A 13,767-nucleotide genomic window follows, 5' to 3' on the forward strand; every position below is an offset into this window, starting at 1 on the left:
GCGCCCAAGGAGGAGAGTATCCACACCTGCTGACTAGAGGCAGGCAGCCCGGGGCGGCGCCGAGACCCACCGCCCCTGTGGGCGCCCAGGACAATTAGGTCGCCGTAGTGAAAGCCCCCAGGAGCAGAGGGGACGGCGCCTGCGTGGGGCGTTTCTGGGTGCCCCTAGTGCCAGCGACGGAGAGAGTTGGGACGGGATGGAGCAGGAGGTGGGCAGAGCCCCTTCCCCCACTGCTGTTACCTGCAGAGGCTGAAGTGCGGCCACGAGCTCCCGCTGGATCCGCGCGTCCGCTCGCGAACGGACGGCAACCACCACCTTCCCCGGCAGCTAAGGCGAGCCCCTCTTTGGTTAGGGCACCCTGCGGACATCCCAACGCCAGAGTCCCGCCCGTGGCGATGGCTGGGTCTTCTCGGAACTCCACCTGGACGCTCAAGCAGCTCGCTGCCTTGCTCCTCTGCCTGCGCGTGAGTTGCCCCGCGCTGCAGAAACAGGTACCCTCGCCTGAGACTGAGCCCCACCCGGCGCTCTACCTGCCCGCTAAGGGAGCGCTCGACAATAGCAGTGCCAATGGCCCCAGCGTCCTGATTGCCAACCCTGGGCTGCAGGTGCCCCTGGGCCGCTCGCTTTGGCTCGACCCGCTCCGGGACCTGGTGATTCAAGTGCAACCCGGGGACCGATGCGAGGTGACGGTGCTGGACGCCTGGCCCCCGCTCCAGGGTACGCTCTCCCCGCGCCGCTTCCCCTGCGCCTTTGGTCCTCGAAGGGTCCAATACACTCACTTCGGCTCGCACAACCCCGGCCGCGCCAGGGTGCAGCTGCAGCTGCGCTACGACGCCCCGACTTACCCGCTGGTGGTGCCCTTCGCGCTGGCTGTGGACGTGGTTTTCTCCCAGCTGGAGCTGGTGACGCGCAACAAGCCTGTAGCAGGGAGCCAGCTGCGGGGCTGGAGCCACGCCATCGACAAGAGAGTGCTGGGCTTCTCCTGCCCGCCGTCCCGAGCCGCAGCCGCCCCCAGACGCCGGCTCACCCCTCTTCCTCGCGAAGGCGAGCCACTGCCTAGGTACGGGCACTTGGTGAACGCCATGGGGGCCCCTCTCTCCAGAGGCAAGGGTGTAGACTGCGAAACTTTTCTCCGGGCTGGGGTGCGCTACCAGCACACTGCCGCCTTCACCTCGCCCAACCGGGACTACGTGCCCATGATGGTGGAGCTGCTGGGGGCAGAGGACTGGGGCCCTGGGTCAGGAGAGGTGCTGGCCCTACAGTACTTCCAGATGCTGGTGGAGATCCGAAGGGGAGCAAACAACACGGCGCCCCGGCCCAGCCTCGAGGCCTTGATGATGATGGAGGTTGACCAGTGCATGTTAACAGCCCTGACTCCCGATGTGCTGGCTGCGGAGGACATGGAGTCAGACCCTGACCACCTGGTCTTCAACATTCTCAATTCTCCCCCCGCCCCAAAAGGGTACTCTGGCCAGCAGGGCTATGTGGTCAGCACTGACGACCCCCTGGGCCTTCCAGTCTCCTTCTTCACCCAGAGGGAGCTGCGGGAGCTGAAAATTGCCTATCAGCCCCCTACAGAGAATTCCCATGGGGAGCGTCTCTTCCAGCTGGAACTGGAGGTGAGGGGTGAAGATGGTGCCACCTCAGACCCCTTTGTCTTCTTGGTGGTGGTAAAGCCAATGAACCCCCTGGCCCCAGTGGCTAGCTATTCCCAGGGGCTACTGCTTTTTAAAGGTCAGCCAAGGCCTCTGTCCAGCACCCAAAACCTTCAGATCAGTGATAAAGATAATCTGGAAGAGGTGAAAATGGCTGCAGTGAGGGGCTTGAGTTATGGGCAGTTGGTGGTGCTTGGAGCACCTCCAGAATACAAATATTTCACACCAGTGGGCCTGGCAGCTGGGCGAGTAGTGTACCAGCATGATGGCAGCAACACTTACAGTGACAACATCATCTTCCAGATACAGGATGGGCACCAGCAGGTGGAATTCCTCTTCCCTATCACAATTATACCTGTGGATGATGAACCACCAGTGGTCAGTGCCAACACAGGACTCTCAGTGACCCCAGGGGAGGTGGTTCAGGTCTTCCCCTTTGTCCTGAGTGCCACAGATACCGATTCTGAGGACTCAGCCATCCACTTTGTACTGGACGACCAGTCTCTGGAAGGGAAAGAAGGGGAGAGAGAGCAGGGTGTGGCTGCTGGTTCCTCCTACTCAAGCCAACACGTGGGGGAAATGCTGCTGAGGCAGCCTGAGCCACCTCCGTCCCCGCTAGATAAGGACTGGCACTATGTGGCAAAGGAAAGGCTTTATGAGAAAGTGGTAACTGAGTGGCTACAGAGAGATATAATGGAAGGGAGACTCTTCTACCGCCATCTTGGTCCACACAGCCCTCAATCTGTAACAGCCTAGCTGGCTTTCCATGTACAGGATGACCAAGACCCACCCAATCTATCTAGCCAGTACTCCTTCACCATCAAAGTCCAACCAGTGGATATGCAGGGTCCAGAACTATATCCAGGAACTACCCTAGAAATGACTGTGAAAAACTGTGAACTCACTTGCTTCCAGGAGAAAGTCCTCCAATACACTGACCAGGACTCAGATGCCCAGAACTTGTGGTACACTCTGTTGACACCCCCTACTGACACAGATGGCAACCACCAAGTCTGGACTGGAGAAGTTGTGCTCACTGATTCTCCAGACACACCCATTGCGCATTTCACTCAGGCCCAGGTAAATCAACACAAGGTTGCCTACCAGCCTCCAGTGAAGAAGATGGGTCTTATTCCACAGGTTGTGCAGTTCACCTACCAGGTGGAGGATGCTACAGGCAATAGTGTTTCAGACACATTCACGTTATTCCTGCAGCCAGAGGTCAGCCAGCCTCCCAAAGTCACCAACAGGGGCTTTACTGTCCTGGAGGGAGATAGCTTTATCCTCAGCAGTGATGAGCTGAATGTTACAGATCCTGACACAGACATTGATCAAATTGTCTTCACATTAGTCTGGGGTCCTCAACATGGACACTTGCAATACTTTAAGAAGTGTATGGTCCCAGGGGAGTCTTTCAGGCAAGCTGATATTATTAATGGGAGTGTGTCTTACCAGCATGGCAGAGACGGGACTATTAGTGACACCTTCTATCTGGAGGTAAGTGATGGGGTACATCAAATACCCATCGCTGTCCAAATTTCTATACCTCCAACTCCAGCTAACAAAAGTCCTCAGATATCTATCACAGATATTCCACTTTTGCATATTTCCATAGATGTACTAGAAAATAGCACTTCTGAGATTACCATGGGTGTTATTCATGACAAAAAGAACACAAGTGACTTGATGTTGTCTTTCATTGTTGAGGACAGCCCCAAATTGGGCACTATCCTGGTGAATGGTGTACTCACAGAATGCTTCACCCAAGAGGACCTCATCAGTGGGGCAGTTGCCTATGTCCACACTGGAGGTGAAGTTGGTTTCCAAAAACAGCGTGATGCTTTCAGTCTAGTCCTCTCAAAGGACTCTTATCAATGGATAATAGGGGATAGCATAGTGGAGAAGGTTCAAGTGCAAGTAACTGTGCTGCCTGTGAACAATATGGCCCCCAAAGTCTTGGTAGGAGAGTCCTTCATTGTCTATGAAGGTGGAAAGAGCCCCTTAACCTTACAACACCTTAACATTGAAGATGTGGACACTCCTCAAGATGAAATCTTTTGCACAGTGGCTGTTCAGCCAGCCTCTGGCTACCTGGAAAGCATTGCACCAGCTCCTGGTTCAGAAGTGTCACATGTTGGTAACCCCATCAGTGCGTTCTCCATCAAAGATGTCCGAGAGGGACATATCAATTATGTACAGAGTGTCCACAGAGGGCTAGAACCACAAGCAGATAATTTCACCATTTATTGCTCTGATGGCATCAACTTCTCTCCAAATATCTTCTTCCCTATCATCATCTTGCCCACCAATGATGAGCATCCTAAACTTTTTGTCCAGGAGTTTGTGGTGTTAGAGGGGATGAGCTTGGTCATTGACATCTTACTGCTCAATGGATCAGATGCTGACCTGCCACCAAATAAGCTCCACTTTCAACTCACAGCCCTTCCTCAACATGGACGGATCATACAACAGCTGGCCACAGGCAACCAGCCCATCCACAGCTTCACCTTAGAGGAGATCCAGGAGGCCTCCACCATTGTGTATGAACATGATGACTCAGAGACCTCAGAGGACAGTTTTGAGGTCTGGCTGAGTGACGGCAAACATACCACCCACAGGAAGGTACCTATTGTGGTGATATTGGTGGATGATGAAGCCCCTCAGCTGACCATCAATTATGGGCTGCAAGTAGAGATTGGACACTCTGAGATCATCACAAATAAGATCCTAAAGGCTACAGACCTTGATTCCGATGATAAAAATCTCAGTTTTGTCCTCCATTCTATGCCCAAGGAAGGAATTCTACAACGACTGAGAAAACCTGGAGGAGAACTGAGGGATAACCTCACTCTGGGAATGAACTTTACCCAGGATGAGATTGACAAAGGCCTCATCTGTTACACCCACACAGGCCAAGAAGGAGTTGTTGATCTCATCAAGTTTGATGTGACTGATGGGGTGAACCCTTTGATAGACTGTTATTTCTACGTGACCACTGGCAACTTAGACTGGGTCTTCCCTGAGATGGTCAGGAGAAGGATCACCTTAACAGAAGACAGCAGAGTGACCCTCACTACTGATCTTCTCAACACCAGTGACATCAACAGCCCTGATGAAAAACTTCACTTTAGCATCACACGGGCTCCTACCTTGGGCCACTTGGAAAGCTCTGACCACCCTGGGGAGCCCATTGCCTCTTTCACTCAACCTCAATTGTCTGACAACAAAATATCCTATGTCTGCACTTCAAATGATGAGACAAAGATAGACAGCTTTGAGTTTCAAATGACTGATGGACACAACCCTGTGTTAAGAACCTTCAGGATCTCCATCACAGATGTGGATAATAAGAGACCTGTCTTGACTATTCATGAACTAACTCTGCAGGAAGGAGACAGCAAACTGATCACTCCCTTTGAGTTGATGGCAGAAGACCAGGATACCCCAGATGATCTTATTCTCTTCACCATCACCCAGGTCCCCATCCATGGCAGGATTTTGTATAAGGGAAGCATTCCTGTGACCATGTTCACCCAGAAGGACCTGAATGAGCATCTGATTAGCTGCTGGCACAATGGCAGTGAGACTACCAATGACAGTTTCTCCTTGACTGTAACAGATGGCACTCACACTGATTTCTACGTCTTCCCAGACACTGCCGTGGAAACACATAAACCTCAGGTTATGAGAATCCAGAAAAGCTTCCTTGACAATAGGCTCCCCCAGATGGCCATTAACAGGGGTGCCTCTGCCTTGCAGTGCCTTCACACTGGACACATGGGCTTCCTGGTTACCAGCAAGTCTCTGAAAGCAGAAGATCAGGACAGTCCACACAGGCTCCTGAAGTATAGGGTGATGAGAGGACCACAGCATGGCTTCATTACCAACATTGGCCTTGGGAATGCAAGCACTCAAGTGTTTACACAAGGTTAGTGCACATCTTTCCTGATGCCACTGTCTCTCCCCTTCAGTGGGTCACATCAATCAGCTCTTGTAAAATTGTCCTGACCTCAGATCATTTGAATATTTGAATAATATTCTGCTTCTAATAAAACACAGTGGAATGCAAAATTATTCTGAAAACAAAAAAAGCCATAAAGTCCATTTTCAGCTATGAGAGAGAGAGAGAGAGGAAGAGAGAGAGAGATCCTACCTGCTAGGTCACTTCCCAAATGATCCACAATGGCCAGGAAAATGGGTTTGACCAAAGCTGGGATCTGGAAACACTGCCCAGGTCTCCCACACAGGTGACAGAAACCTAATTACCTGAGCTACCATCTATGCCTCCCAGTGTCTGCATTCACAGGAAGCTGGAGTTGGGAGCCAGATCTGAGTATCAAACCCAGGTACTCTGATGTGGGACACAAGGATCTTAACCAGTGTCATAGACACTAGGCGAAATGCCTGCCCAACATTGCACATTTTTATTGTGCTATTCAAAGGTAATTTCTACATCTCATAAAAACATAAAATTAAGTTTGCCTAAGCATGAGATCATTTTTCTCTTATATTTAGAGTAACTAGTAGTGAACTAAAGGTGAGTCCCTCTGCTTTCCCAGGTGATGTGATTTCTGGTGGTTTGAGAGCTTCTCTTTACATTGTCTTACACTTTCTTTAAGTAGCTCTGTGCCTTATATATGAAGAAATGCACAAAGTGTCCCACACACAATACATGTAAACTGAGATACAGTCTCTGAGTAGACCATTAGAAGGTGCTTAAAAGTTTGGTTGCATTTTCAGGATTGCTTCTAAAGCAAATGAAATCATGTGTTTCTGTAAGGGAACAGGCACTTAGTCTAGTGGTTAGGAAGCCTGGGTCCTGATTATAGCCTGGTCCAGCCCAGCTGCAACCATTGTAGGTATTTGGGGAATGAACCAGCATGTGGGAGCACTCCGTTTGTCTGTCTATTTCTGTCTCAAGACCTCTAAAATAAATTTAAAAAAAAAATTTATAGAATTGTTCTTATAAACAAATACTCTCAATATTAACAGTTGCCAATAGAAAACATAATTATAGGGGCTGGCACTGTGGCGCAGTGAGTTAAAGCCTTGGCCTGAAGCTCCGGCATCCCATATGGGCACCAGTTCTAGTCCCGGCTGCTCCTCTTCCGATCCAGCTCTTTGCTATGGCCTGGGAAATCAGCAGAAGATGGCCCAAGACCTTGGACCCCTGGATCCACTTGGGAGACCTGGAAGAAGCTCCTGGCTCCTGGCTTCGGATCCGCACAGCTCCGGTCATTGCGGCCATCTGTGGAGTGAACCATCAGATGGAAGACCTCTTTGTCTCTACCTCTCTCTATAACACTGTCTTTCAAATAATTAAAATAAATCTAAAAAAAAGAAAGAAAAACATAATTATAAATCCGAGGACCAAATTATTAAAGCTACAAAGGAATAAACAATAGGTAAATATCACATTTTATTCTCATTTTCTTTTCTCTTAGGATGAGGCAGTTACTCTTGCCTAAGTTCATTCTGGCAAATAGTTAGCGAGTATCCACCATTTTGTCAAGCCCTACACTGATGCAGGAGACTTAAAACCAAGTAGCCCTGGCTCTCTGTAGAGTAACAGGATATTATAAGGCATCCATAGCTAGGGTGTTATTTGGTTGGGTTCATGTTCCAGAGAACATGAACACATTCTAGTACAGTTAGCAACTTTAATTCTAAAGTCTTATTTTGCCACTGTAACTTTAAGAAACAGGTGGATCATGTTCACTCCATCACTATTTAAAATTTTAGTTATTGTGGTTTCCCTGCCCTATTAAAACATAGCCATTAACTTCATCATTTTTATTGATCATTATGACTTCGTATGATGCTTGCTTTTTTTCTAAGCTGACATTGATGAGAGGCGGATCTATTACATCTTAAACAAGGGCAGTCAGACAACAAAAAACATCTTCTACTTCTCTGTTGAAGACAGTGGTAAGTCAATAGTAAAACGTTAAAGAGGATTCATGTTTAATTAAAGTCTATGTGAAACAGAAAGAAAACTAAATTTATGTAAAATTAAATTATTTATAAATTAAACTTATATAGTAATCAGAATCTGTATTGTCATCTATGATACTAACAAATGAATTATTTTTGTTTTATTAGATCCTTTCCCAAATGATTCTTGACAAATCAATTTTTAGGAGGACAAAGAGATGAGAAATTTGATGCATGACTCTGAAAGTGTTTTATCTGACCTTAATTGTGTGGGCCTCCTTCAAGCTTAATCTTCAGATTCCAAGAATCAACCTAGTGGTTTCTAAAATCCTGCAATGGCCAGCGCCGTGGCTCAACAGGCTAATCTTCTGCCTACAGCGCCAGCACACCAGATTCTAGTCCCTGTCAGGGTGCCAGATCCTGTCCCGGTTGCTCCTCTTCCAGTCCAGCTCTCTGCTGTGGCCCGAGAGTGCAGTGGAGGATGGCCCAAGTCCTTGGACCCTGCACCTGCATGAGAGACAGGGAAAGGCACCTGGCTCCTGGCTTCAGATCAGTGAGGTGTGCCGGCCACAGTGCGCTGGCCGGAGCAGCTACTGGGGAGTGAACCAATGGAAAAAAGGAAGACCTTTCTCTCTGTCTCTCTCTCTCACTGTCCACTCTGCCCGTCAAAAAAAAAAAAAAAAAAAAAAAAAAGTCCTGCAACAAATTAGAAAATCTGCCTTTAGATTTTGTCAGAATTTCGAGCTGCAGAACTGAATCTTAGGGCTTTGTGACCTTAGAATTGTAATCTTCTTGCACGAGGTGGAAAATATATTTCCTAGCACAGAAGACTTTCTAAAAGCTGCCTGTTTAAGCTGTTCCTATGTCTGTCTGCTGTATCTTCAAGAAAACAGAATGGGCAGTAAATGGTTAATGGAGGGCATTTTCTTTACACAACTGAGAATATGATAATTATGTGGTCAAAAAAATCATTTTTCAGTATGACAGCATAATAGTAGAAATTATGTCCGTGTGCTGCTTGCCACTCAATAACCTCTCAGTATAAATCATTACTCATTTCCAGTAAGTAACACGTGTTTGCTCTCTGAATCCTGTGTCATCAGTCAAGGACCATATTTATTGGAAAGCAGTCCTATAAGAGAGGCCAATCGCCTACTGGGTTTGAATCCCAACTTTCCCCATGTGACCTTGCACAAGTTGCTTTGTCCTCCCACTCATTCCTCCATCTATAAAATATCCTTCATATCTATGCTAAGAAGACTAAGTAAGGTAATATATGTAAAGCACTTGGCACTAAGTAGGTGTTCACTGACAGTTACCCTCTGCCTTTCTGATAAGACTGACCACTGTACAGTGAAAACCACTGATCCCTCCTCCCAGTTTTTTCAAAGTTTAAAACCAAATATTTCCTCCGTTTCTCAAGTCTTAGTAACAAAATTATCTCAGAATTATGAGCTTATGCATTTTAAGCTGATTAATGTAAACATGTCACACAAATGGTTTATAGTGAATATTTCTCTTTCTGCTTGAGGGAGGACTAATAATGCTCATAAAACAATGTACCTCCGACTCCAACACTAGGTTTTGTGAGCAACATCAAAACAAGTTACTGTCACGTGGATTTTACATAGCTACATAGCTACCATGTTTAGTGAATTCTATGAGCTAGGTAGTGCTTATGTTCCTTACTGCTTTTGATCGTCACTACAAAGCAAAAAGGCAAATGTTAAGATGCCCATTTTAAAATGAAGACACTGGGGCCGGAGCCATGGCTCACTTGGTTAATCCTCTACCTGAGGCGCCAGCATCCCATATGGGTGCCAGGTTCTAGCCCCGGTTGCTCCTGTTCCAGTCCAGCTCTCTGCTGTGGCCCAGGAAGGCAGTGGAGGATGGCCCAAGTGCTTGGGCCCCTGAACCTGCATGGGTGACCAGGAGGAAGCACGGGCTCCTGGCTTCAGATAGGCGCAGTTCTGTCCATAGTGGTCATTTGGGGGGTGAACCAATGGAAGGAAGACCTTTCTCTCTGTTTCTCTCTCACTGTCTATAACTCTACCTGTCAAATAAATAAAAAGGAAAAAATGAAGACGCTGAGGTTGAATAATTTGCTGAATTTGTAGGGGTAATGAGCAAGTGACATGGAATATAATTCAGGTGTTGGCAATCACTCTACACATTATGCTCCTCTACCTCTGCTTCGGGAAGATGAAACCATGCAAAAGGTCAGAGAACAGGTCAGACGAAACTTCATAACCCAATAAAATAGCAACTTGTAAATTAAAGAGATGAGAATAATCAAGCACAGATCCCAGAGAATTTGAGGGCAAGTTCGTTCAGTGTTGGATATTAAAGCACATATTCACATCCATAAGCTAATCAAATACTTATGGATTCATTCAGTGGATTTTTAAATTTCCATTTAAGTGCAAGTAAAGAGCTGAGATCCATGAATTCTGGCATGACTGTTCTTTGGAACAGCTGATGAAGGAATCACTTTAAATACTTGTATATTTGACATTTTTAAATTTTATGAAAATATGAATTATTTGTATCTTTACAGTAAACAATTTACTTCATTTGAAATATAGCCATTTTTAAAAGGTTTCCCAAATGGGGTATTTATTGGAAATTATAATTTAATCAATTAATGATTTCCTTTCCTAACATCACATAGCCCTAACAGAGGATACTACAGTCATTTGAGTTATTTTGAATGGACACACTTCTAGAAATACATTTTCGCACTATTGGGATTAAATAGAATTTTTTGTTGTTCTTGTTGTTGTTTGTAGTACCATTTTCAAGCCATTTAAAACAAGATCAAGCCCTACCACCAGAAATGTGCATTAGGCATATGGCACAGGTGAGCTCAGTTGTCTTAAGGGTAGAAGTACTAACAAGGTGACCCCAGAGCTAAAATTTTGCTAAAACCATAAAAGTTTCCCTTTATAGCCTCTAAAAATCAGACTCCCTGCATTCAAATCCCAGATCCGCCCCTTAGTAGTTGTGTATCTCTGAGAACTGTCTGTGCTATGGTTGATTGGTCCTCTGTGAATAGCAGCATGCACCCTCCTAAGGTCATTATGGGTCCCTCAGTGGTTTTCCATCGCTGCTGTAATGAATTGACACAAGTTAAGACTTAAAACAACACAGATCTGTCACTTTACAGTTCTGGAATTCAGAAGTTCAAAATGGTTCTCACTGGAATAAAATCGAGGTTTGGGCAAGACTGCATTTGTCTGCAAAGACTTTAAGGGGAGAATCCATTTCTTACACTTTCCAGCTTCCAGAGGCTGCCCAACGCTTCTATCTTTAAAGTTGAAGCAGGCAATACTTTCTCCTGCTAATCCGCTCTCACACTCACTTTCCTGCACCCCTCTTTTGCTGACACAAACTCTTATGATTACATTGGGCCCACTTCAGTAATCCAGGATAATCACCCCAGCTCAAGATCCTTAATTTAATCCCATCTGCAAATGCCCTTTTACCATGTAATAACTAATTCACAGATTCCAGCAGTCAAGATGTAGACACCTTTAGGTGCCCATTTTCCTGCCTAGTAGACGTATCAAAGTAATCAACATACACAAAGCATTTAGAAGAGTGCTGGATATGTAGCAAACACTTAATAAATGTTGTCTTTGAAACTGTCAGTTAGGATGCCAAATTGTGCATTTTTCTTCTTCTAGATAAAAGGGGACTTTATAGCTCCTTCTTCAACTCTATCATTAGATTACTTGATTGTATAAGGTGAACTTTAAAACTGTTAGGATGAATTGTCTGGACACTCTCTGGAACCCGTGGTTTCACACCTTTTTCCTTACCTATTTACAAATTGATTTCATATGTATTAGAAGTTCACCAAGGAGGCAAAGAAAGAAGAGGAAACAGCCCCATCCGCTATTCTAGTCTTTGGCACAACCTACTGAGCTAATGCACAGTGAATATCTTTCTATCTACTTCATAGCTTTTGTATCAATTCTATTTTTTTCTTTTGCTTTGCTGTAGTTAAAAGAAGTAACATATACCAAAAATATAATGGAATGTCGACCATGCATTGACTCCCCAAATGTGATTTCTCTTTTCTTTTTCCTGTCACAGTTATGACCTTGACTATACTTGTGTGCAGAATTTAACTGGCAATTAAAAGGGAAAATTTGACAATGTAAATAATTTATATATTTCATCAGTTTATAAAGTTTTGAATAATCCATACTAAGGCTATTTCAATGTAAGTTCTCAGTCTTCTTTTTTACATTGAAGGTAAATTTTATTATGTTCAAGGTTATCATGAAAGCTAACTGGTAGAATAGGGAATACATTTTAGATTTCTAAGCTCCAAGCTGCACAATAAAGTTAAGCAAATTGTCAGGTTCATTAATTGTTTTCTCTTGAGGTCATCAGACTGATAGATTCCCAGATTTGTATAGAAATTTTGCATATGTCTACCATATATCACATTCAATGAAACTTCTCTACTTATAAAATAATACTACTTTAAACTCATTTAGCACTTAATATTTTATAACATTTTTACATGAGTTATTTCATTTGATCCTTACCACAACCTGTGAGATAGAAATTATCTCAAATTTTAAGATAAGGAAATTAGTTTAAGAAATTAAGATGACCCAAACGGAACCAAGGCAATTCTTTCTAATAGGCCATACTACATACCTATATATATGTGAAATGATTTTAATTTTTCAATATACTATGGAATGCAACTTTCGTCTTAATATTATAAATAGATTATTTAATTTCTCTTAAATTATTTAGTGCTTAAAGTCAGACTGATCAATGCTATGTGTCCTTTTTTAATAGTTCCAATGCTCCAATTTGCTCTTCCTTTTTTTTTTTTTAATTTTATTTGAAGTATACAAATTTCATGCATTTCATATATACAGATTTAGGAACATAGTGATTCTTCCCACCCTATCCTCCCTCTCACCCACACTCCCACCCTTCTTCCTCGTGTCTCTCCTATTTCTACTTTTAATTTTTACAAAGACCTATTTTCAGGTCACTTTATACTGATAAGATTTGAATATCACATGATATTTGTCTTATGGTCCATAACAAAACCAGTGTTCTGCTTAGGTGAACAGTCTTCTCTTTTTTTAGGTTTTTATTTATTTATTTGAAAGTCAGAGTTACTCAGAGAGGAGAGGCAAAGAGAGAGAGAGGTCTATCTGCTGGTTCACTCCCCAACTAGTCACAATGGCTGGAGTTGCACCCATCCAAAGCCAGGCACCAGGAGCTTCTTCCAGATCGCCCAGAGGCTCAAGGACTTGAGCCATCTTCTGTGCTTTCCCAGGCCATAGCAGAGAGTTGTATGGAAGTGGAGCAGTGAGGACTCGAACCAGTGCCCATATGGGATGCCAGCACTGCAGGTGGATTTACCTGCTGATCAAGTGCTCTCTCTTACGCTTTCCTCCTCTCTCGTACCCTATTCCCCCTCCCCCTCCCCCCTGCCCTTTGGGCTTCCCCCACCCAACAATAAACCTTCCCTCTAAAAAAATAAAAAAGGGAGGAGAGAACTTCCACTTTGACTATGACCCTATCAGAATAAGATCAAAGTCAGCGAACTCTAAAGGCTTCCATAGCCCTGGCAACTCATGACTAGAGCCTAGGGAGATTACTGACGCCATGAACAGGAGTGTCAAATTGTTAAATCAGCAACAGGAGTCACTGTGTACTTACACCCCATGTGGGATCTGTCTCTAATGTGTCGTCTAAAGCCAAGTGATGCTATAACTAGTACTGAAACAGTATTTTTATACTTTGCGTTTCTGTGTGGGCACAAACTGATGAGGTCTTTACTAATTATATACTGAAGTGATCTTCTGTATATAAAGAGAATTGGAAATGAAAAAAAAATGGTGTTAAAATGGAAATGGCATAGAAAATTAATTAATTTGAAAAAAAAAACTATGTAGGATCTCTGTCTTTAATGTGCTGTACATTGCTATTTAATGCTATAATTAGTAATCCAATGGTAGTTTTTTCACTTTATGTTGCTATATGGGCAAAATGTTGAAATCTTTACCTAATATATACTAAACTGATCTTCTGTATACAAAGAGAATTGAAAATGAATCTTTACATGAATGGAAGGGGAAAGGGAGCGGGAAAGGGGAGGGTTGCGGGTGGGAGGGAAGTTATGGGAGGGGGGAAGCCA

General features: G+C 44.5%; 1 protein-coding gene across 1 annotated transcript in view; it reads left to right on the forward strand.

Moving 5' to 3' along the window:
- Positions 1-395: 395 nt before the first annotated feature.
- The window catches only part of FREM3 (FRAS1 related extracellular matrix 3), an 86,258-nt gene continuing 72,886 nt past the window's right edge, over positions 396-13,767 (forward strand). The window contains 2 exon segments of the mRNA XM_062198889.1: positions 396-5,583; positions 7,494-7,583. Of these exon segments, the coding sequence (XP_062054873.1) occupies positions 396-5,583; positions 7,494-7,583 (5,278 nt within the window).

The sequence above is a fragment of the Lepus europaeus genome, chromosome 8 (genome assembly GCF_033115175.1).
Source record: "Lepus europaeus isolate LE1 chromosome 8, mLepTim1.pri, whole genome shotgun sequence".
Classification (NCBI taxonomy): domain Eukaryota; kingdom Metazoa; phylum Chordata; class Mammalia; order Lagomorpha; family Leporidae; genus Lepus; species Lepus europaeus.